The sequence below is a fragment of the Choloepus didactylus genome, chromosome 2, assembly GCF_015220235.1.
Source record: "Choloepus didactylus isolate mChoDid1 chromosome 2, mChoDid1.pri, whole genome shotgun sequence".
In the NCBI taxonomy this organism is placed as follows: Eukaryota; Metazoa; Chordata; class Mammalia; order Pilosa; family Megalonychidae; genus Choloepus; species Choloepus didactylus.
The window spans coordinates 32,132,231-32,156,307 of record NC_051308.1 but is presented as its reverse complement, the minus strand read 5'-3'; the positions used below and the strand labels follow the sequence as shown (position 1 = coordinate 32,156,307).

General features: G+C 33.1%; 1 protein-coding gene across 3 annotated transcripts in view; it reads left to right on the top strand.

Annotated features, from left to right (window-relative positions):
* The window catches only part of AHCTF1 (AT-hook containing transcription factor 1), a 115,256-nt gene that overhangs the window by 32,427 nt on the left and 58,752 nt on the right, over positions 1 to 24,077 (top strand). For all 3 annotated transcript variants that reach the window (XR_005214708.1, XM_037822667.1, XM_037822668.1), the window contains exons 6-20: positions 2,247 to 2,363; positions 5,434 to 5,518; positions 6,914 to 7,064; positions 8,522 to 8,654; positions 8,752 to 8,933; positions 9,354 to 9,415; positions 10,317 to 10,445; positions 15,632 to 15,722; positions 16,774 to 16,863; positions 18,985 to 19,125; positions 19,817 to 19,921; positions 20,806 to 20,899; positions 22,255 to 22,378; positions 22,554 to 22,610; positions 23,415 to 23,561. Coding sequence is in view for 2 of the 3 variants with exons in the window: in XM_037822667.1 (XP_037678595.1) it covers positions 2,247 to 2,363; positions 5,434 to 5,518; positions 6,914 to 7,064; positions 8,522 to 8,654; positions 8,752 to 8,933; positions 9,354 to 9,415; positions 10,317 to 10,445; positions 15,632 to 15,722; positions 16,774 to 16,863; positions 18,985 to 19,125; positions 19,817 to 19,921; positions 20,806 to 20,899; positions 22,255 to 22,378; positions 22,554 to 22,610; positions 23,415 to 23,561 (1,708 nt within the window). In the remaining variant the exon portion in view is untranslated. The remainder of the gene's footprint in view (positions 1 to 2,246; positions 2,364 to 5,433; positions 5,519 to 6,913; positions 7,065 to 8,521; positions 8,655 to 8,751; positions 8,934 to 9,353; positions 9,416 to 10,316; positions 10,446 to 15,631; positions 15,723 to 16,773; positions 16,864 to 18,984; positions 19,126 to 19,816; positions 19,922 to 20,805; positions 20,900 to 22,254; positions 22,379 to 22,553; positions 22,611 to 23,414; positions 23,562 to 24,077) is intronic.

Genomic DNA, 24,077 nt, shown 5'->3' with positions numbered 1-24,077 from the left:
AGGGAATTGAATGACAACATGAAGCATATGGATGTACGTGTCATGGGTGTTCTAGAAGGAGAAGAGAAGGGAAAAGGGGCAGAAACAATAATGGAGGAAAGAATCACTGAAAATTTCCCATCTCTTATAAAAGACACGAAATTACAGATCCGAGAAGTGCAGCATATCCCAAACAGATCCTAGTAGACCTACTCCAAGACATACCCCAAACAGATCCTAGTAGACCTACTCCAAGACATTTAATAATCAGATTATGAAATGTCAAAGACAAAGAGAATTCTGGAAGCAGCAAGAGAAAAGGGATCCATTACATATAAGGGAATCTCAATAAGACTATGTGCAAATTTCTCAGAAATCATGGAGGCAAGAAGGCAGTGGCACGATATGTTTAAGATACTGAAAGAGAAAAACTGCCAACCAGGAATTCTATATCTGGCAAAACTGTCCTTCAAAAATGAGGGAGAGTTTAAAATATTCTCAGACAAACAGAGTTTGTGAATAAGATACCTGCTCTATAGAGAATACTGAAGGGAACACTACAGACAGAAAGGAAAAAACAGGAGAGAGAGAGATTTGGAGCACAATATTGGGTGATGGTAGCACAATAATGTAAGTGCACTGAAGAAAGATGACTGTGGTTATGGTTGAAAGAAGAAGGTTAGGGACACATAGGACACCAGAAGGAAAGATAGAAGATAGAAGATAAAGACTGGGACGGTATAACTTAGTGAAGCACAGAGTGGTCAGTGATTGTGATTAAAGGTACAAATATAAGAAAGTTTTTACGTGAATGTCAACTTTGCAAGGTGTTAAAAATGGGGTGGTATTGGGGAAAAAATACAGTCAATACAAACTAGAGTCTATGTTACCAGTAACTTTGTAATATGCTTCCATTACTTGTAACAAAGGTAATATACCAAAGCTAAATCTCCGTAAGAGGAGGATATGAGGGAGGGCTATGGGATTCTTGGCATTGGTGGTGGTGTCTGACTTTCTAATTGTAGTTTATTTTTTTTTCTTTTGTTGTTCTTTAGTCGTCATTTTTTTCTTTCTTTTTCTTTTTTGTTTTTACTTGTTTCACCTCTTTCTCTTTCTTGGTGGAAGAAATGGAAATGTCCTTATATAGATAGTGGTGGTGAATGCGTAACTATGTGATTATACAGGGAACCATTGATTGTTTACTTAGGACAGAATGTATGGTGTGTGAATAAAACTGTCTAAAAAAATTGCTGATGACTTAAACCCTTTATTGAAGGAAGTAACAAATAGGCATTGTAGATTTTTTTTTGTTGATCTCTATTAAGAGGAATTTAAATAGATGCCTGTTTGACACTCATGTTTGTCAGTTTAATGTCTACTTTTTTTATTTTTCCCAAGACATTGATATTTTTTTCTTAAGTAATTTATCTTACAAATAAGAGTATAAAAAAATAGGATCCTTTCAAACTTTCTTCTCAATTAGTTTAGCCAGCAAATTAGTTCCTGCTTGACTGGGTTTGGTTATAAATGTTTGTTGTGTTTAATATGGAGATAAAAGACGGAAAATCGCAAGATATTATTACATGTCCCTTAAATGAACACTGGATGTCCCTGGACGTCCTCAAAGTCAATTTTTCTCCAAAGTACTAGTGATGAAGAGGCTATGCTATTGCTAGTACCATCCTGTGGGAAGTTCATCTCAACTCTCTTTGCTGATATCCTTGTTAATCTGTTCTTGTCTTTGAATTGGTCCTAAGGAGTTCCTGGAGATCCTTGCTTTTGCAGTGTTTTCTCTAGGTAGTGTCATCTCTTAGCTAATTATGTCCCCCCCCTCCCAAGGTTTATAGGAAATCTTCAGGGCTTCTATCTGTTTTTTTCTCTCTTAGTTGTGAGAAAACTAGTTCTAAACTCAAAGTGGCTGAGCATTGTGACAGTATCTCATCCCTTTCTAGGGAACTTCTTAATGGGAGAAGTGTTTGATGGTATATATTTATACAACTGGAAGAATTAATTCACACATACGTTATGTATGTATCTTGGTAATTCGGAGTGGGTGCCATGGCCATAGTCTTGGTATCTTAGGCCCTCTGTATTTTGAAGATAAAACAACCTGGCCATATGCCCTGGATCACTCAATTTTGGGGATCATATGAACAATGGTTGCTCTAACTCAAATTCTTACATCAAATACCTCCTTCCTTTCTTTTTCATAAAATTAGTTATAATTTAAAAGTTTGAAATGTTTTCATTTTTTGTCGCTGATATAGATATTATACACAACTAGAAGGTGGAAGAGTTCCTGTATATGCTGTTACTTTTCAAGAACCTGAGAATGATCCTCGTAATTGCTGTTACTTGTGGGTTGTTCAGTCTACACAAGATAGGTAAGTGTGATACATGTGGTTTTAAAAAATATTTGTCAAAAATGTAACAGCAATTGTTTTGTAAAACTGTACTATGTTGTCTCTTTTAGTGAGTTGAGTGGTAATTGAAATGATTTTAATCACTAAATGATTTTTTTCTATATGTTTGAGTAATTCTGATAAATCAGAAAGAAGAAATTGTTTTTGCTTGACTTGTTTTAATGTTATTTCAAAAAGTAAGTATGCACAGTTTGTAAGTAGGCAACCTTTTGACTACCTTAGGCAATTTTTATTACCTATTTTCTCTAATGTCATTGTTTCTTTTTCTCTGTTGTTTGTTCCTCTCTTTCATTTTTATTTATCCCCACTCTGTTTGCTAATCCTTTGACTTGCCTTTTACAATATGTTCCTGGTATTAATTTGGTTATTCTTTCCCTGTTCGTCTGTCATAAGCTTTAATTTTGTTCCACCTGTAGCTGGTGAGAAATTTTCAGTTTAATTTCTCACTAGTTAAGTTTGTTCATTTCAGATACTACAACTGCATAAGTATTGAGTATCCCTTCTTATTCTTTGATGTTTAGTTCTTTCTTTGGTGAAGGAACAGTTAGATTTGTGGTATCAGTGCTCTGTTCTTTAACAGCCCAGGACTCTTTCCTTCTAAGTCCAGCCTACTGTAGATGCTAGGTACCTAAACAGTGGGATTTTGGGTCTTTGTATTGGATGTTACTGTTTTTATGTTTTATCTTACCCCACACTTTAGTGAGTGTGAGCGTGAGAATGAAGAATTGGCTTGCCAGTTTTGAAATTCGTCAATCCTGGGCTTAAGAAAAATTGAAATGAAAATATAGTTTGACAGTTATTGGGACTCCCTGCTCTGAATCAAATCCATATTCCATCCCTTTGGTTGTAATGTGGACCAGCAGTAGCTTGAGGAATGTGCTTTGCAAAGGCTGTGTCTGGTTGGGGTGTGATGGGAATCTTTTACTTTTTCTAAATTTCTTGTACTAAACTTTAAAGAGGTTTCCTTTCTCATTTTAGAACTCAGTGAATAAGACTGCATTCACTTTCATTGTTCCGCTGTTGATTTTATGGATTTTTCAGAGTTTTAGTGTTTTTAGTTTCTTAAGTGGTATCTATTCTTAACAAACATTAACCTGTATGGACTATCTGTGCTGATTTTGTTAAAAAATCCTTGTTGACTGTATGCAGTTCCCTTAGGTCTTTTTGGAAGGTTATGTTCAGAACTATACATGCATTCTAAGCATTGGCGAATCATGGTTTTAAATATGGGCAAGGTAGTATTTCCTGTTTTGACTATGGTGATGCCCAGTATTTATTTATCCTTATTCTATACATCACGATAAATACCTGGGAACAATTCTTTAATGATTTTTAAACTACCTTCTAGTACTCTTAAAAAACAGATTTCAGTTGATTCCAAATTGGGTTATTCCTAAAAGATTTATTTTGCCTTTGCCAGTGTTATTGATACGAGGTATTTTTGAGAGCTGGTATTTTTGTGAACCTTGAATTTTTGATTAGGACCCTTAAATTAGTAGGTCATGTATCTCTTTGAGACTCTGGTGAAAACTGTGATATGGGTGTGTGTGTATGTATCTATGTTACCACACTCAAATATAAATAATCTTGTATATAATTTAAAGGGGCTCACCTACTGCTCTGAGTCTACCCATGGACCACAAGTCAGGAATCCTGTTTTTAAATCACTTTTAGACTGATTTATTAATTTACAGAGGTTTGTAATAGAACTATGTCCCTTTTTTGTCATTGAATTCCCAGCACGTTAATGGTATTATAAGTCAATTCTTAGTGATTAGATTAGGAAGAAGGTGGTGTCTTTTTATTCCCTTGTCAGAGAACAAAATAAAAGTGGAAAAAAAAGAGAAAATCACTAGAAGATATATACCACCATAAAAATAGTTTTAAGTTGTTGCCATTGTTCTTGTCAATTATAATAAAAGCAGCATTTAGTTCTGTAATATGGAGAAAAGTAAATTGAAAACCTGACTAGTATTCCCTTTATTGTTGATTGAATGCAGTCTATAATGTTAAATATTTGGGCTTTTAGAGGCTACTTGTCTTTGTTTCATGGCCATGTATTTAATAGGGAATATAGCAGTGCATAAGACAGATAGACTTTCTGTCCTTCTAGAGCTTATATAACAGTGAGAAAGCCAGAGACAGTAAATAAATAGGTAAGAAAATACACTAGTTGATATATTTGATTTAATTTCAGGTAATGATGTTAAATATTGAAAAAAAAAGCTGGGAAAAGGGATTTAGTGTATGGAGGAGTAAGGGGCCTTCTATTTTAGAATCTCAGTTGGTGAGATTTGAATGTAGTTGGTCAGGGAATGGGAAAAGCCAAGGGAAGATCTGGGGAGAAGGGTGCAAGGGCCTTTAAGAAAAATTATTTCAAGGCAAAGCAAGAAGGCCAATAAGGGTAGAGGATGGAATCTGTGCTCCTAATACTTACTTCAAGCTGTACTCGTATCTTTGCTTTACACCCCTGTTGTAGAGCCCTCATCCTCATGGTCCTGGACAGTTTCTTCATATTAGATAAAAGCATAGCAGGTGGAAGAAAAGATTAGGAAGAAGCCTAGGACATAATTGGCTCTTAAGGAAGTTTCCCTGTAATTGTCATGGGGTCATTTTGCTTTCATCCTGTTGGCCAGAACTTGGCTATAGGGCTACCATATCTAGCTACAAAGGAAGCTGGAAAATGTAGTATATATATTTGGGCAACCATGTGCCTGACTTAGTATCTGTTGAAGAAGAGGAGAAAGAATATTGGGCCAAATGGTTTATGATATTCTCTGCTATATAAAGTATCACCTAAAGTGTGTAAAAAACAGAGTTTAAGTTAGTTATCATCAATAAAATGTTAAAGTTATTGTTTCAAAGGACTACATTTTATGAAATAACTAAATAAAACTAATTTCTTCATAGTGACCTTAGTTTTTGTCACATGTACTCAGTATTATATACAATGTAAATTTAATTGGAGAGTAACAGATGTTTAATGTAATACATTTAATGTGTTTCCTCACTTAATTTCTGTTTCTTTCAGTGAAGGGGATGTTTTGAGTTTGCATCTGCTTCAGCTGGCCTTTGGTGATAGAAAGTGTTTGGCATCAGGACAAATCTTATATGAGGTAAAAGGTAATGGTAATGTGACTTCACATTACCATTCTACCCATTGTTTCCCTATTTTAAATGTGTTGTCTTTGTTTTAAGATATTGAAAAGTTTTTCATAATGTAGTGGAAGAAATGTTAGATTAGAGATCAGGAGATTTAGCTATTTTACCTGGATGGCAATCTTGACTGAACTAGGTATCATTTTCCCCTAAAATAAAGGGATTGGACTAGACTTGACTTAGTAGCCAGGAAAAAATGGCCCCACTTTGTTGCTTTGACTAAATATCAAGGAGTAAGCCGTGGGATAACTTTATAAATAGCCATAAACAACTTTATAAATAGCTTTTTTACTATTGTAAAAGAGAGTATATGCCTGAAACTATCAGACTACAACCCAGAACTCTTGAATCTTGAAGACAATTGTATAAAAATGTAGCTTATGAGGGGTGACAATGTGATTGGGAAAGCCATGTGGATCACACTCCCCTTTGTCCAATGGGGATGGATGGATGAGTAGAAAAATGGGGGCTAAAAAAAAACACCCAGTGATCTTTTTTACTTTGATTGTTCTTTTTCACTTCAGTTTTTATTCTTATTAGTTTTGTGTGTGGTAATGAAAATGTTCAGAAATTAATTTTGCTGATGGATGCACAACTATATGGTGGTACTGTGAATAACGGATTGTCATACGCTTTTTATTACTGTATGGTATGTGACTATATCTTAATAAAATTGAATTATTTAAAAAAAAAAAGAGAGAGAGTATATGAAGGTAGCCTTTCAGAGAGGACTTACCTTTTTTTTCTGGCTGAATTCCTGAGGAAACAGTGGGATGCTGCTAACAGCATATTTTGCCAATCCTCACATACCTGTTTCTAGAACATGATTTCTTAGTATTTGTGGGATTTATGTATGGGTTTTAGGGAATCGATAAAGTCTCTGAAATTATGTTTGGAATTTTTATGATCATCCATTTTTCTGGGGACAGACTCAAGGCTTTTAGATTATTAAAGGAATCAATGAACAAAAAAAAATAGTTTTAAGAACTGTTCTAGAGGAAGAATTTCTGTGAGAATACAGAAAAAGATTGCTGACCTAGGGTATATGCATATGTAATTTCAGTGGTTATTCCAGTTTACACGCCAACCAGTAGTGCATGAGGGTTCCCATGTTTAATAACAGTTTTAGAAAATTTATTGGTAATTATTTGTGTGAGACTTAATCTAGCATTTTATTTCTTTTAATGGTATATAAAATTTTAGAGCCTCTTGCAGGGAATTGTGCTGTTCAATCTTTATATTGTTTTCTTTGTATTACATGAAAAATCTTTAAATTTGGAGAATGTTTAATTTTAGAGAGACTTTTTGCTAAGAATCCAAAAATACAAATTTGTGTACATTTTATGTTTCAGGGATTAGAGTACTGTGAAGAAAGATATACACTGGACCTTACAGGTGGCATGTTTCCTTTGAGGGGACAGACTAGTAATACCAAACTTTTGGGATGCCAGAGTATAGAGAAATTTCGATCTCATGGTGACAGGGAGGAAGGCATGAATGAAGGTTGGTTAAAAGTACTTTTTATTATATAATGTACATGGATATATGATTTATGACAGTTTATTGGTTTCTGGAACTCATACTTCTGTCAGCTAAAAAATTGCAATACTAATTATGGGATTTATTCAAATCTGTATGAAATACTTGATATTTTTTACTGTTTGGATTGCCACATGGACCTTAACAATTGATTAGGGTAATGGCATGTCCCTTGCATTTTTAATCCAGGTTTCCAAGCAAAAATGGTCTCTTAGTCTTAGCTAGTATGAGATAACAAGGAGAACATCTATGCTAAAACTCTGTATCATCCTGTTTTTGTACTAAGGATTACACTAGAGGCTGAGGAATGTCTCTTAGTCTCTGAATAATGTTTCTCTGTATTTTTTTAGCTATATATGGCAAACATGCCTTAACTGTTTTGAATTTTTTCTGTCTCCTTTAGTGTCATCCCTTCTTCCTGAGAAACATCCTTGTATAGTAAAAATTTTGTAGATTTTGGAATTCAACATGGATTCAACCCCAGCTCTGGCACTAGCTACCTTTGACAAATTATTTAACATCTTTGAGCTTCTGTTTCCCCATTCATAAATGGAATAATACAGTTATACCTTTTTAAAGGGGTGATTGAAAGGATTAAATGAGGTGATAGTGCCTGCCACTTACTAGGTTAGGCTTTTTTGGGTTCTGTAACTGTTTACCAGGGCCCTGGTTGTTTCTGTGTTCTTACTGGTTTTCTTTCTCTTGGTGAGCGCATCCATCCTGGATCCCTTCTATAATAGTTGCCACATCTCTATTTGTGGTCCAGTTTTCATATGCAACTAAACATGTCAGAAATGGAAATTATCCTGCTTGCTTGCTTCTTATTCTTCACCTACATCTTCCTTTTTCTGTTTCCCATGAGTGGTGTCTCAGATTTTTACTCCCTTTTTTTTCCCATCCTTTTATTTTATCTGGTTCTTCTATTGGAGTCTCTTAATCTGTTCCTTCCTTTCCATTCCCACAGTCACCATCCAAGTATTTTCCTCAACCCTGTAGCTAGATCAGTCTTCACCAGCGTTCTGCTAAAGAAGTAAACCTTTATGCCCTAAGGCATCATTGAAGGTAGTGTATTAGCTTCTCTGGTGCTATGTGCCATCTTTGAGAGAATATTCATTCAAATGATTTTCCACTTTCCGCTTCCTTTACCTCAGAGTTGTTTAAGTGTTAAGTGAAAACTAGCCAGGATATAACTTTTCTGATGAGTACTTTTTAGTAAGTTTTCTATGACTTTAAACAGTCAAGATCAAGTGAATAAATCTCTTCTTATAGAACAAATGAAAGATGTTTTGAAAAATCAAAATATGAATTGAACCTCTTAATTTTATGAGAAAATCTTGCTATAATTCTTTTGGGAGAATTTTACTTTGAGATTGTTTTTTTTGTTTTTTTTTTTTTTTTTTAATTATCTTTTTATGTTTCAGCTCTATCTCCTGACACCAGTGTTTCAGTCTTTACCTGGCAGGTGAATATATATGGACAGGGAAAGCCTTCTGTATATTTGGGGCTTTTTGACATAAATCGTTGGTATCATGCACAAATGCCAGATTCCTTAAGGTATGATTGTTTTTTCTGTTTCCTTTTTCTTTTCCTCTTGGTATGTATGTGTGTAGCAGATCAATGACTTAATAAATTTTGTAAATTTTTATTTTAGATCAGGAGAATATCTACATAATTGCTCTTATTTTGCACTGTGGTCATTGGATTCTGTTGTAAGTAGGACTTCTCCACATTACATCTTGGATATATTAGTACATGAGAGAACTTTAAGTCGAGGAGTTCCTCCTTTGTATCCACCTCCTGAGCAGTTTTTTAACCCAAGTACTTATAATTTTGGTATGTATTTCCTTAACATTACCTTTTGAGAAAAGTAAAATGGAAAGGAATGTAGTTGTGTGTGTTTTTGTGAATATATAGTGTTATATTGGTCTTATGTTACTACTGTTAACGTATGGATAACTTAGGAAATTAATTTCATATATGTACTTAAGAAATTTAATACTAAATTTTTATAAAGAAATTATCACTATTATTTTGAATTTTCTGGAGCAGATATTAGCTGTTTCACAGTGAGTGCATTTGTAATAAGTTTATTACTTATTCTAAGGATGGATGAAAACACCTGGAAAAAATATTAATTTATTATATGTAATAATTTGGCATCATGCCTAGTAATCTGATAGCAGGATAAATTTGGTTGTAATAATGCCCTTTAAATATGTTATGTAAGTGGATTTCTTAAAATCTTTTTTTTAGGTGCCACTTGTTTGTTAAACTCAGGAGTTGTTCATATAACTTGTACTGGCTTTCAGAAAGAGGTAGGTAATCACTAGTGATGTGGACTGATAGTTTCTTATTGAATTGAAGTCAGATCTTGGGAAATACTGATTCATGGATGTAAATTTTATTTAGTATTATATAAACTTGTTTCTGGTGAATGGTGGCTTCTCCTGGGTTTATGAGATTAACAGCTAGTAACATCAGTTATTGATGCTACAGAGGAGGCATTGAAATATTTTTTTAGTAGCTTTATTTGTGTGTTAGCTACTTGAATCCAATGGAAAAGAGCAAACTAAGTCAGTGTTTCCCATAATTCTTTATCCTTTCTCTTTTCTCTTAGTTCTCTTCTTTCTCTGAAGCTATTCATCCATCTTATGAGTAAATAAAATGATGAAAATATTGTACCCAGTACTATGATAACAGTGTTAACATGGTGGGTAGTGACTATGTTGAAAAAATATTTCCAGGGAAACATGAGATGGCAGACCTTTTAAATGATAATCAGCCAGATGTGGATGAATGCCATATTTAAACATAATATCAGATGTTTAAACATCATATCATCATCATGTCGTTCAAATTAGACCAAGAGGAATAAATTGTACAGTTTTTTGTTTGTTTTGCTCGGATTTGTCAAAGTCTGTCAGCTTTAGAGAAGGTAAAAAGAAGGTACAGGATTACTTTTCATAAAAACATGTAAGCTACCAAAATACCCTTATTGGTAGTATTATCATTTATAACTAGTGAGAATTGGTTTAGCTCAAGAACCTATAAATTCTTTTCCTTGGAGGAAGCACAAAAATGTAGTCTTCAGTGATTTCCATTCTTGAATTTAGTTTTAATTAAAATGTTAAGTGAAAATAGGGTAATGTGTTTATTAATTGTTCTTAAATTTGATTATTTAAATTGAGCATTGATTGTCTTATTTATCTATTGCAGACCTTGACTTTCTTAAAGAAATCAGGACCATCTCTTAATGAATTCATTCCTGATGGTTATAATCGATGTCTTGTGGCTGGTCTTCTGTCACCAAGACTTATTGATATTCAGCCTTCCAGTTTAAGTCAGGTGACATAATTTTCTCCCCCTTTATTAAAAACATTGTGGATTTATAGAACAGTCATGCCTAAAATACAGGATTGCCATATGCCACCCTATTAATAGCATCTTGCATTGATGTTGAACATTTGTACATTTGATGATAACAAATGAGATAATTTTTTTGTTTCAAATATTATAGCTTTCCATTATAATGAAAAATCAACTAAATAATTTCTGCAAAAGTAGGTGAAATACTGTCGTGCTCACTGTGCATGGTTTGTGGCTCTGTTCTTGGTTTTGGCCTAAAGTTCATACTCCCAGGACCCAACGGGCTACAACCTGGCACTAGGATTACTTAGCTATGCAGAACGATGGAAGACAGGAATTAACAGCATGGCAGCATGACTGCCGTTAGGTATTTCATTAGATGAAGCCTCTTTACCAGTCTGGGGGCTATTTTCCAGCCCCAGAGGGAACAGAAAAGATAAAAAAATGAATGACATCACTTGAGTGAAAACCATCTTGGCTTAGGTGAATCTGATGTTCTTTAGTAACAAAGTGTGGTCCACAGCATCAGATTCACCTGGGAACTTATTAGAAATGCACAGACCTACTGAATTGGAAACTGGAGGATAGAGCCCAGCAATCTGTGTATTAACAAGCCCTCAAGGTGATTCTGTAAGCGAACCACAGTTTGCTCTACAGAAACCAGTATTTTTGAAAACCTTTTAGTGAAGATACCAGGTTCCTGCAGTAAGAGATTGATTGGTTACTGAAGTCAAATTCAGTCATGGAGGCCAAAATCTTAACTTCCGTGGGTATGTATAATCTATTCACAGTTCTGTTAGTCCCAATTCATTTTACTAGTTAGGAGAGTCTGTTCCAATAAACAGTATTTCCTGGTGATACAGTGAATAATCTAACTTCATTTTAATTCAGTATTTGCCAGTGAAATAGTGCTAGAAGGTGAATGCCAAGTTATTTTCCTGTGGAGAAAGGGGAGAAAGAGAAAAGATTTTGTTAACTCTTTATCATCAAGAAATATTTGAGTTAAGTTATTTAAATGATTAGAGATATGTGACATAATGAATTCCTGAAAAAAAAATTCCTTTTAAATATTGGATGAAATTTAAATATTTTTGGTGGTGATTTAATGCCCACAGTTGGTTTAGTACTTACTTTCATATGAATTAAGAGAACTATTTAAAACTATTATTTTCTTTCCCCCTCCTGTTATATTATTGTACCTATGTAAATATTATTTACCATGTAGTCATACAGTAAATATCACTTGTTTATCCTGGAGTTTTTAAGAGTTTTTTTTTTTCCCCTTTTGTCCAATCTATCATTTATACAGTCTTAATTTTTATTTCTCGTTAGTTTTGCTCTTTTATCTTTAGAATCCCTATTAGACAAATGTTTGGTATCCCCAGTTGATCAAATAGTTTATCTTTACTTTTCAATTGTTGGTGTCTTTTGCCTCTGATTTGACTTTCTGAAGAGTTCATTATCTTTATCATCCTTCTTTTCTACTCGATTTTTAAAGTTTTGGCCCTCACTTAAAATTTCTATGGTTTCTTATACTTTGATCATCCTCTTATCATAGTGGTCTGTTTTTTTATGGGCTTAATATCTTCTTTGTCTAAAGCTTTATTGAGTTCTCTGCATTGTCTATTTTCTCTGGAGGAATTTTTCTTTTTATTACTTTGGTTTTTTTTATGTCAGTGGGTATACTCAAAGGTTTGGTAGATCCTTGTTGTCTGTTCATTTGTAAAATGAGTCAGTAACAGATTATAAGCTCTCTTTTGCATGGGTAGAATTCACCCAGAGGCATCCTTTACTTTAGGTTGATAGAGTTGATGTGGACCATTCCAGTAGAGAAATCTCAGGTGCCACAGTTTTTTTCTGAGGCCATTCAATTTTTTCAGAGATCTGTCAGGCTGGTTTTTTGTTGCTGGGTAACAGAGAGGGTTTGCGCATCTGTTCCTTATGCTGCCTATTAACCTCGGGTCTGTTTTTAGCCCCATGTTTGTCTACCATTTCCTCCTATTTCACTTTTTACCTGGTTTCTCCAAAAACAGCCTTAGTAAGATTCTGAGAGTCAAACTGCTCTCTTGTCATCTGGTTCTCCTCTGTGTTTAGGACATGATTTCCTTTACACTGCTAAGTCTTTCCTCTGTTCATTACTGTTTTACAAAAATTTGGTGGAGCTGTCTTATCCCATGATGCCTTATCTTTTCTTCTCTTTGTCCTTGTTAATTAATACTTTTCTTTACTCCTTATGGTCATTTATTGAGCTCTTGTGAAGGTGATATTGGGGCAGGAGATAAATGTTCCATCTTTATCCACAAATGAGAATTTTTCTTTAATAAAATGTTAAAACTTATATTTGGTTGCTTTTGTTCACTGTGAGTAATTTGGTCTCTTTAGCTCATGTACTTGGTAGAGAGTTCTAAAAGAGGTGGTTAGCACATTTTTCAGAAGGGATCTGTTCTTTCTGTTTTAATGGGCCAAGAATAATATTGAGAGATGTGTTTGGTAATTATGGGCTGTTGATTTCCAGCGATATGCATTTAGGCTACTAAGCCTCCATTCCCTGCTACAGTTTCCCCACCATCCCCCTGAAATAAAACCAAGGTGAAAATTCAAGATTTAAAATAACTTTATGCAGCTCTGATTTATGTTCATTAAAAAATCTCAGGTGATTGTTGCTGAATGCCCTGTTCATAGGGTCCCTTGGGGCAGGGATTGACACTGGCCAGATTGTTCAGCCGGAGGCTCCAGATGGATGGTGGCTGAAGGAACTCTTCATCATCCTCAAGGACTTGGGTCCTCCTAAAGTGCTCTTTGCCCTGTTTTTTTTTGTTTTAACTTTGTGGAACTCAATACTACCCCCCCATTATAAATTTTTAAATTTAGGGAAAGAAATAATGTCTAGTATTTTTAAAAGAAAAATGAAATGAGAAAAAAATCACGTTAATTCAATAATATTGATAAAAACATTTAATCTGTTTTCTATAAATATTTAAATTTCAGTGATCCAAACCATCTTGATTTTTTTTCTGGTTACATAAATAATACAAATAATTTGAATTCAGAAAATTAATAAAAGTGTATGAAGCATGTAAATATTAACATTTTGTTGACTCTTCTTTTATGCATCTCTTTATATATCTCTCCATACAGCTGAAAAGGATGCTACCATATGTACAATTCCATATACTTAACTGGACTATCAGGATTTGCTCTTTTATTAATTACATATTCAAGTTTTGCCTTTTTTATTAGTGGGTTGTCTTTCTATATTTGTATTTGTAAGATATTTACCCTTTTTGTAATAGTGTTTTAGATTATTTTCCTGTTGTTTTCCCTTGATTATGTTACTCTATTAATGAATTAATGTTTTTATAGTTAAATATATTTTACAGCTTTTGGTATAAAAACTCCCTAACTCTTAGGTTTCTTTAACATTTATGGTTTTAATTCATCTTTGTGTGTTGAATCCGTTAAAGGTTCAGTTTTTCTTTTTTTCAGATTATTAGCCAACTGTCCTGGCATCATTTATGAAATAGAATGCAGAACATCCTTTTCTCATGCTACTGAAAGACCATTTTTATCATATGTCCATATGTACTGGGTTCTCTTTCTGTGTGTTTTATTTTGTTCTTCTGATCTATTTATCTACTTTGATGCCATGTCAATATACTGCTTTGATATTTGGTATGCAATTCTTTTTTTTTCTGTAATTGTTTTGGCAATTAATAAGCATTTTTTCTGTTGTGTTGTAAGATGATTTTATCCAGTACTCCCTGTAGTATTTTTTTTGGAATTTATTATATTTGGGGAAGAATTGGCATTTTTATAATCTTAAATCTTCTCATCCAAGGTTAAATGGTATATCTTTCCATTTTTTCAGGGCTTGTTTTATGTTTTATGTCCATTGTGAGAGTTTATAATTCGTTTTTGTTTTTTAGAAATGGTTTCTTTTTATTTTTATCTCTAAACATTTTCAAATTTTGTTACTGTTTATTATAGAACATTTTCCCCACATTCCTTTGTGGATGGTCATTTCTGAGTATACAATTCAGCGGCATTAATTACATTCGCAATGTTGTGCCATATTCACCACCATTTATTACCACAACTTTTTCATCACTTCCAACAGAATCTCTATACGCAAGCAATAACTCTCCATTCCACTCTCTTTGGCCCTTGGTAACCTTTTAATCTACTTTTTGTCTCTATTAGTCTATTCCAGATATTTCATGTAAGTGGAATCATACAATGTTTGTCCTTTTGTATGTATGTTATTTCACTTAGCATAATGTTTTCAGGGTTCAAATACACCACATTTTGTTTATCCATTCATCTGTTGGTGAACACTTGGGTTATTTTCACCAACTTGGGTCTTTTCAAGTGGCTATTGTGAGTAATGCAGCAGTGAACATTCATATAAATAGCTGTTCAAATCCCTGCTTTCGTTCTTTGGGGTTTATACCTAGGAATGGAACTTCCAGATCATTTTGATAATTCTGTATTTTACTTTTTGAAAAACTGCCAAATTGTTTTTCACAGTGGCTGTACCTTCCTACCAGCAATACAATTTCCATTTGTTAGTGTAGTAGTTAGAAAACACAACATTTATCAGTTAAGTTTTGCCATCTTATGTGGGCATATTTCCTGGTACCCCAAAACAATTACAGTAGTAACACCAAGGACACTGATCACAGATATAATAATAGTGGAAAAGTTTGAAATATTGTGACAATTTCCAAAATGTGACACAGAGACATGAAAGGAGCACATGCTGTGGGGGAAAATGGTGCCGATAGACTTGCTCAGTGCACAGTTGCCACAAACCTTCAATTTGTGAAAAAACAGAGTTGTGTGTAGTGCAAAAGAGTGAAATACAGTAAAACAAACTATGTCTGTTTATAAGTTAATTAATTTCAAATGTATGCTGACTTTATATCCCATGATCTAATAGCTTTTTAGGTAATCCTTTAGGATTTTTTATGCAGACAAATCTATATTTAACTTTTTGAGGAACTGCCCAACTGTTAGCCACAGCTGCTGTTCCATTATACCTTCCCAGCAGAAACACACGAGGGTTCCAATTTCTCTGCATCCTTGCCAGCACTTTTTGTTATAGCCATCTGAGTCTGTGATCTCATATCCTCTTTTTTTTTTTTTTTTTTAAATGTATGGTTTAGGAAGAACAGTTAGAAGCCATTTTGTCAGCAGCAATACAGACAAGTTCCCTGGGACTTTTGACTGGATGTATCAAAAGGTGGATAACAGAAGGTATTGTTCTGATTTTCAACAGTTAAAAATTTTATTATATATATTTTTAATTGAAATTCACTGTTATTTTAATTAAATTTTTTATTTTAAGGTAATTGTAGATTCACTTACAGTTAGTTGTAAGACATAATACAGAGAGTTCCTCTGTACTTTTAACCTAGTTTCCTCTAGTGGTAATGTTGTGCAAATCTGTAACAATATCACAACCAGAATACTGACATTAATATAGTCAAGACATAGAACATTTCTGTCACCTCAAGTTATCCTTTTATAGCCACATCTACCTCCTCTCATCCCTAACCCCTAGTGTTCGCTAATCTATTCTTAGTTTTGTTTGTAAATGGGATCATACAGTATATAACCTTTTGGGATTGACTTTTTTTTCCACTCAGCATAATTCTCTGGGGATTCGTCCGGGTTGTTCTAGGTATCACTATCTATACACACATTATTTTTTTTGTTTTGAACCATTTGAGAATAAGTTGAAGGTATCTTCCTTCTTTACCCATAAATATTTCAGTTTGTGTTTCCTAAGAACAAGGACATTTACTTCAAAACCACTTTGCTATTTAAAAAATCAAGAAAATTAACACTGATATAATGTTATCTAATCTAGACGCATTATTGAAACCTCACCAGCTGTCCCAGTAATATCCCTTATAGCAGTTTTGCAGGTGTTTAGGGGGGTGGAATCCAGAATCCAGAATCAAGCTTTGTATTTAGTTTCATGACTTTTCAGTCTCAGTTACTGTGGTACAGTACCTTAGACTTTGTCTTTCAACAATTTGACATTTTTTAAAGAGTACTAACCTTTTATTTTGTAGACTGTTTTTCAGTTTGGTTTCAATATATATCCTCATGATTAGATTCAGTTTTTCCATTTTGATGTGAGTACTGCAGATGACATGATGCACTGAGGAGGAAACCTTAGATCAGTTTATCTTTGTTAATGGTGGGGATCATTTGAGTAGAGTGGTGTCTGCCAGGTTTCTCCACTACAAAATTACTAGTTGTTCATTTGCAATTTTTTTCTTTTCTATTGGCAAATAAGAACAACCAAATTCTGCTGCTAACTTGCGTTTTGTCCTTGAATGGACGTGGAATAAAGTGGTTCTCACAAAAGAAGAATTTGACCGACAATGTAAGTATTATAAGTCTGTGGATTTGGAGCAGAACTTAATGCTAAAAAACGAACCTCGGTTTATATTTTAAGTAAATAATTCTTTTGAAGTAGATAGCTCTTAAAATTTTAAGAAGTCCTAGAAGAAACCTCTCTATATTAAAGTGACAAAATTTTTAACCAAGATTTTGTAACATACAGTTAAACTGGCAACATGCTATGCCCACAATAACCCATTTGAGAATTGCACTTATCTTTTTGTCTTGGTAGTTTATTTTACAAAATACTGATGGAGACTATGCCAGGTAAGTCAGAAGCTCATTCAGAAGCACTTTCAGTTTAAAATTCACAGATATGAAGAAGCTGAATGGTGGGGTAAAAACTCATCACCTCTGCCCTCCACCAACATGATGTCATTTTTCTTGACAATCTTGTCAAACCTTGATAGTCTTTTGTATACTTTGACTGAGTTTTGAGGTATACTGTGAATATTAAAAACCAATTAGTGCAAAAATAATGTTAAAATACAAATAATAGAAATGGTATTTGTTTGGGTTATTGCTATTGTTATATAATGATGAATGAACAAATGGGACTTTGGAAGACATTTGACTATAAATGACTTTTCATAACCAAAGTTACTCTCAGTAAAAAATTTCTAAATCGACACAATTTGATAGGAAGATATGATTTTACAGTATTTTTAGGGCATACTTGTATAAATATAAACATGAAATAATTTATTAGTTTTAGATATTTCAGTAATCAGGTAATAGAATTGAAGTGTGGTACTCTTGATAATTTGGAACATGGTAAAATGTATATGTGTTTTTAAGAGGAAAATGTTTTTGCAGGGCTGATTATAGAAGTTATGTAAAAAGAAAATTAAGTTCAGCTCACTATGTCTGTTATTATGCTTTGGGCATAATGTATTGTAACAGGGTTCAATTTGATAACTTAGCCATTGTAGCTTTCTTGAGCCTCCAAACTGGTAAATGGAGATTTTTTTAAGAAAACTGTAGGAATAATTAAATAAGTGTTTTTAATGTATTGGAAGTAAATCAAATGAGAATTTGTTTTGAGGATGGGTTTTGGAATTAGGAACTTTTTTCTTGATTAATTACACATTAAATATTAATGTAATTAAATTTGTCAGTAAGGTGAATCCCCTATGAAGATGGGCTCTAGGTTGTTCAGATCCTCATTTTTACTCTTGCTAGTTTTATATTGAGAGCAATTACCTAACTTTTTGGTCTATCATAATAACTCATCTGTAAATCAGGATAACTGTCCTGCCTCACAGAGTAGTTTTGAAGAACTGAATGAGTTAATTAATCTCTATGAAGTCTCAATTAATAAATGCTCAATATTTATTACTATTTTTAACTAATTTCACTTTGGCTTGTTGGTTTGCATCCTAAAGGCACACAAAAACCTCCTGAGGGACCTTTTCAAAATACAAATAGTCCTTAATACAACCATGACTGTGTCCTTTTTAGGACCAGATTTTAAATGGAACTCTAGTAAAATTGGATTTCTTCCTATTAAAATGTCCCTGACATTAGAGTCTTTTTTGGTATAATTTTTCTGAAAGATATAACCACCTTCAGCAACTAAAATATCTTTTTCCCCCAAAATGAATTTGTTATACTCAGTCTTGAGTTTAATTGAAAGGACAAAGTCTACAATAACTTACAGAATGTATGCAGTTTTATTATAAGTTTTTATCTGAATCTTTATTTTTTCCCTTTTCAAGATTGAAGGTGGTGGAAAGAGTTCTTAAAAAATATTAATGGTGAAACAACATAGTTATTTAGAAGATGTGATATAAGATAGATTTATTCGAAGAAGCATTTTATGAATATTACTGGTTTATCTAATGAGTCTAAAGTGGAATTTATAACTTTTCCTCTGTGTTGCCAATTTGTATTTCATTGCTTTCCTCATTCTACATTTTTGTAATTTCTTTCTGTCCTTTCTAGGTTCTTGAGGGTATTTGAACCATTTCTACTTTGTCTTTGTAAATTTCATAATGTATAGAATAATGTTTATGGGTAGTAGGAATTTGAGAAATTTTGCATTTGTGATTCTAATTCATTCATATATAGTGTGGAAACTAACCTTATATTTTATCCTTGCAAGGTGCCCCATTATTTGATGGTTCATGTCGTTTCATCGATCCACAAACCACACAGTCTATCCAGCAGTGTCATCTGCTTCTTAGCAACCTTAATACAGTCTTGAGCTGTTTTGCAACAGAGGCCCAAGAGGTCACTGAGAGAGGTGTGCTCTTTGTTTTATATGTGTATTTTATTAAATTTTTCTTCTTGATTGAGGGAAAGACTGAAGGTCCTATGTCTTATATGAATCATGTCAAGAAACCATTTTTAAAATGCTAGTTTTTTTTTAATGAAAAGCCATGGATGTTATTAGATACATCATGAGCCCATGCTTAAATAAGCTTGGAAAATATTGGAGTTAAACTAAATTAAGGTAGTGTACTTCCAGTACAATTTAAATTTATAGAATTATATGTATATTCACAGAGGTGGTTGTACTTTCCCCTCTTTTTTTCATTTAAACAAAACAAAAAGCACTTTAAAGGCATGGTTTGTTTTGAATAGCCTGTATTAACGATAATAGTGCTAGTTTGTATTGTATAAATTTGATTTCTGAAATTAGCTAAGTGGAAGTGTAGCTAAGATGGAATTATATTTTCCTAAAATGTCTACTTTAGTCAGTGACTCATTTTAGCATTGTGGAGATTTGCTTGACATCATTTTGGACTGAAGAAAAATAGATGCAAGCTCAATTTTAAAGTACACACACATACATATTGTTAAAAAGATAAAAACAAAAAACAAAAAACAAAAAAACCCCAAATAATTAGTTTTTGAAAACTGTTGAGTATATTAGTTTTTCATTTTTGGTTGATAAATTGAAAATTAAAGAACTGATGTTTAATTCTTTACAGGTCTGATGGACTTAAGTAATAAGTGTATGGTTACCCAGCTCATCTGTCAATATGCGCAGGTGGTTCTTTGGTTCTCTCATTCTGGACTTTTACCAGAGAGCTTAGGTAAAATATTTACTTAATCTGTAAATATTAATTGAAACATTCTTAAACTTTTATAATTGTTTTACTCTGTTCTAATGCTTCAGGTTTCCTTTCTCCTTATGTGTGTTTTTTTCTTAATCCTACCTTCTTTTCTTATATTCTTCCCTTACTTTGTATCTTCTTCAGTGCTTCAGCTCATGCCTGCTACACAGAAGGTGTGCCTGCGTGTTTATTGAATTGAGTAACATTTAGAAGGAAAGGAAAATTTGAGAAAACATGGCTTCTAAAAATGGGTTCAACAGTATCACCAACTATAGTCGATCCATAGAACTATGGTTTTTATAATTTAATTTCCTCATCTCTCTCTCTTAGAGCTCTTTTGCCATCAATTAATGTCCCCTTTTATCTAATGATTTATGCCAGTACTAAGAATTAGATAATTTGCCTTTTACTGTATTTTTTTAGAACACATTTCTAAAGCCTCCAACTTCTTGGATCAGGAAGCACATTAGAGTTTTAGAAGTGTTTCTGCCATTGTGCCTGTAATTGCTGTTGATCTTATTCTTTCATAGTTTTCTTAGATACTGACTTGAACAAAGAATGAACATTGCTTGCTTTCAAATTATCACTTGTCCCTAAAGGAATGAAATCATTACATAAATTAGCCTTTCCAAGGCTTTAAGCCAGCATCTTTGTTGATTATAGACTTTCATGAGAGACTCAGTTTTCTCAGTTATGCATCTGTATATAAAGGAATGTGTTTATATTTTTATTGCTTAAATTTAACAGGCTTGTAAATTATTCATTATAAATTAGAGTAAAATATATACATGTATAACCTTAACTGTTGTTGGGATATTTTGGAAACATTACTAGCTTTTTTTCAACTCTTAAAAAAAATCTAGATGATGCTGTGCAGTTGTCAAGATTATGCTACAACTACCCTATAATTCAGAACTATTACACCAGTCGTCGACAGAAGTGTGAGCGTTTGTCAAGGTATAGTACAACCAGAAACTTCAAAACACATTTTAGAAACTACTTCTATAAGAGGTCAGATAGGCCAGGTAATAGAGTTCATCATGTTACAAAATGATTAAATGGGTGGAATTCTTGGTAAGGTATCAGAAATTGTTACCAGCATTGCTATTTTAGTTATAATGTTTGGCACCTTTATTTTAGAATTTGAGTATAGCTACCCATTATTTCCTAAATGAACTTCTTTACCATGAGTTATTTATTAGAAGAGATTCAGTAATTTAAGCATTTTTTTTCCTGAAAATTTGTATTTGAAAAGGCTAGAAGCTATTGTTAAAAGGTATAACATGTATCTTCAGTTAGTTATTTTGCATTCTTTCTATAACATTTGCATGTCAAAATTACAATCATTTTAAAATTTTTTTCTCTTACCTTTTCCTATTTCATATTCATGAAAATTTGCCTAGTTGACTCCTTTGAAATAAAAAGTAGAATTAATAGAAGAAAGAGTATTTTGTAGAGCCTTGGCCCTGATTAAATATCCTTCCTTAAAATGGCATAACAGAATTGTACAACAGCACATAGCATTTAGAACAATGATTCACCAACATTAGAATCACTTGGAAATCAGTACTTTCAAAAGGCTGTGCCAGATGTATTATGATATTTGGCAAATTTTAGGAAACACTGTGTTAGAAGACTTAATCTATGATGGTGAGCTTATTTTACTTGGAAGATTGGTTACATGTTTTAAAATTTTTGATCTGTTATTTACTAAGTGGGCCAGTTTGCTAAGCTTTCTGATCTGGTTCAGTGTAAAGATTAAAGGTAATACATACAATGGATGTATATTACAATCCATGACTCATATAGAAAAAACTCAGTAAGTATTGATTGCTCCTTGCTGTTATTATATTAGGTGGGGAAACAGGTAGGACAGTATCTGCTTATCATATTTTTGGTGCTCAATAGTTTTTTGAATGAAGCAATTATTAAAGTTAAATGAAGTGCCCAGGTAATGAAACTGAAATTAAAACTCTGATTTGAAGCACAATATAATTTTCACTGCACTGGGTTGCCATACTCTAGAATAATTTGCTCAGCATGATGAAAAATAGTCTTGATCATTTGGCTGGCTGGTCCATTGTCCCTCCAAGGACTTAACCTTGACTGTTTGGCTTCTTGATGACATAACTTGAAGGAACTTTATGGTTTATTTACTAGCTCTCCTTGATGTCAAGTTCTTACATGCCAAATAGGGTCCAGTTCTCAACTCTTCCCAAATTTGTAGCTGCGAGTATTTTTAAAGTACAATGCTTGTTTTGGTAATAATAATTAAACTTCTATTAAATCCTTAATGCTACCCTTATTTGCAGGGGGAAGTGGAACCCTGATTGCTTGATGATTGATGGAATGGTTTCTCAGTTAGGAGATCGCATAGAGAAGTTGTGGAAACGGGATGAAGGAGGCACAGGAAAATATCCACCTACTAGTCTACATGTAGGTTTGCAGTAACATATCATTCAAAGCTTTCAAGAGTATACAGATTTGGGGAGGGAGGAAGGAAGCATGCTTATCTGTATTTAAACCTGGCCCAGACTTGGGAAAAGCAAGGAGCATGAATGAGTGAATGAATATATAAAATGCACTGAAGTTTTTATTACTTCTTTTATAGGCACTACTTGACATATACCTACTAGACAACGTTACTGAATCAAACAAACATTCTGTTGTATCCTTTTGAAATTCATCAAATAATTCATACATTCACAAAATCATAAGATTTTAGATTAGAAGTTTCCTTACATCATTTAATCTATTTTCAATTAAATTTCTTTAAAAGAAGAGTTTTTATTAATCCAGGATCCCTTGGTTGGGTTCAGATTTTCTGTGGTTAACCTGAAATTCTATGCAAATTTCTGTTTTATGCTTATTTTTCTAGAAATAGGTTTCATGCTTTGATCAGATTCTCAAACGTGCTTAAGAAACTCAAAAAGTTAAGAATAACTGCTCTAAAACATTGCTGGTGATTGGTCCTTCTCAGTCGGTTTAACTTGTGCTGAATATGAATACGTTATAAATTAGCTTAATAATACTTTAGTCATTGCGTTTGAGTCTTGTGGTCTTTGAGATAAGATTTTTATGCCAATTTCAGCTTCTTAGTCTGAAAATGTAGCTCCATTTGTAGTTTATAAGATACCTGATGTGTTTGCTTGAGCTGTCAGCTTTTGCTGAATTTTACCTGTTGCTTTGTTTCTTAAATTTGCTAAGCTAGTGACTTCGTGAAGAAAGTATGGTTTAGTTCATCTCCTTTGTGATGATACTGTTGGGAAAGAATGAAGTTGGTTGTGAGACTTGGCTGCACCCACGTTTCATAAAACTGTACTACTATAGCTGGATGTCCATGATAACTTTCTGAATGCTAGAAAGAAGTTTTTGAACCCTCTTTTATGCTGCATTCTATGCTACCTATTCTACACGTATATGTAGGAGTTTGGCTTTGTTTTTTGTCCTTAATCCTGTATTTTTTTAAAAGACTATTTATTTGCTGCTTGATATTATGTATTCCTTTCCAAATAAAACGGATACTTCAATTGAATCTTTTCCAACTGCCTTTGCAATTTCTTGGGGCCAAGTTAAACTTATTCAAGGTTTTTGGCTGCTAGATCATAATGACTATGAGGTAAGTCTGTTACAATAGTTCATTTTAGAATGTGAAATTTTTTGCAAATAATGAGAGTTTTAGAAAAATATATAACTAAATTAAAATTGGTATTAAAGATACAATGCAGTCTACATCTAGAAGTAATTTCATAAAGATTCAGTTGTAAACAAATAATCAGTACCTTCAACATGCATTATATTAAGCAGGAAGATTATGAAGATAAAACAGTTCAGAACCCAGGTTCCTTACTTTCTAAAGAAGGAGATGAATAAGTAACAGTTGCTAAGAGTGCAGATATGGTGATTGTTAATATTAGAGAAATGTTTGGGGTGTTGGGTGAACCGTAGAAAGAAGCAGGATTGACATTTATGAATGGATTTCATGATGGAAAGATTTTAGTACAGTAGCTAAACAAAATCTCAAAAGTATGAGGCTTTTTGATAAGAATTTTTTGCTTTAAAATATAGCAAATATTACAGTAGATCTTTTAGTTTATATTTGACCTGGTTTTCTCTGAATTTTTGTATTGTCTAT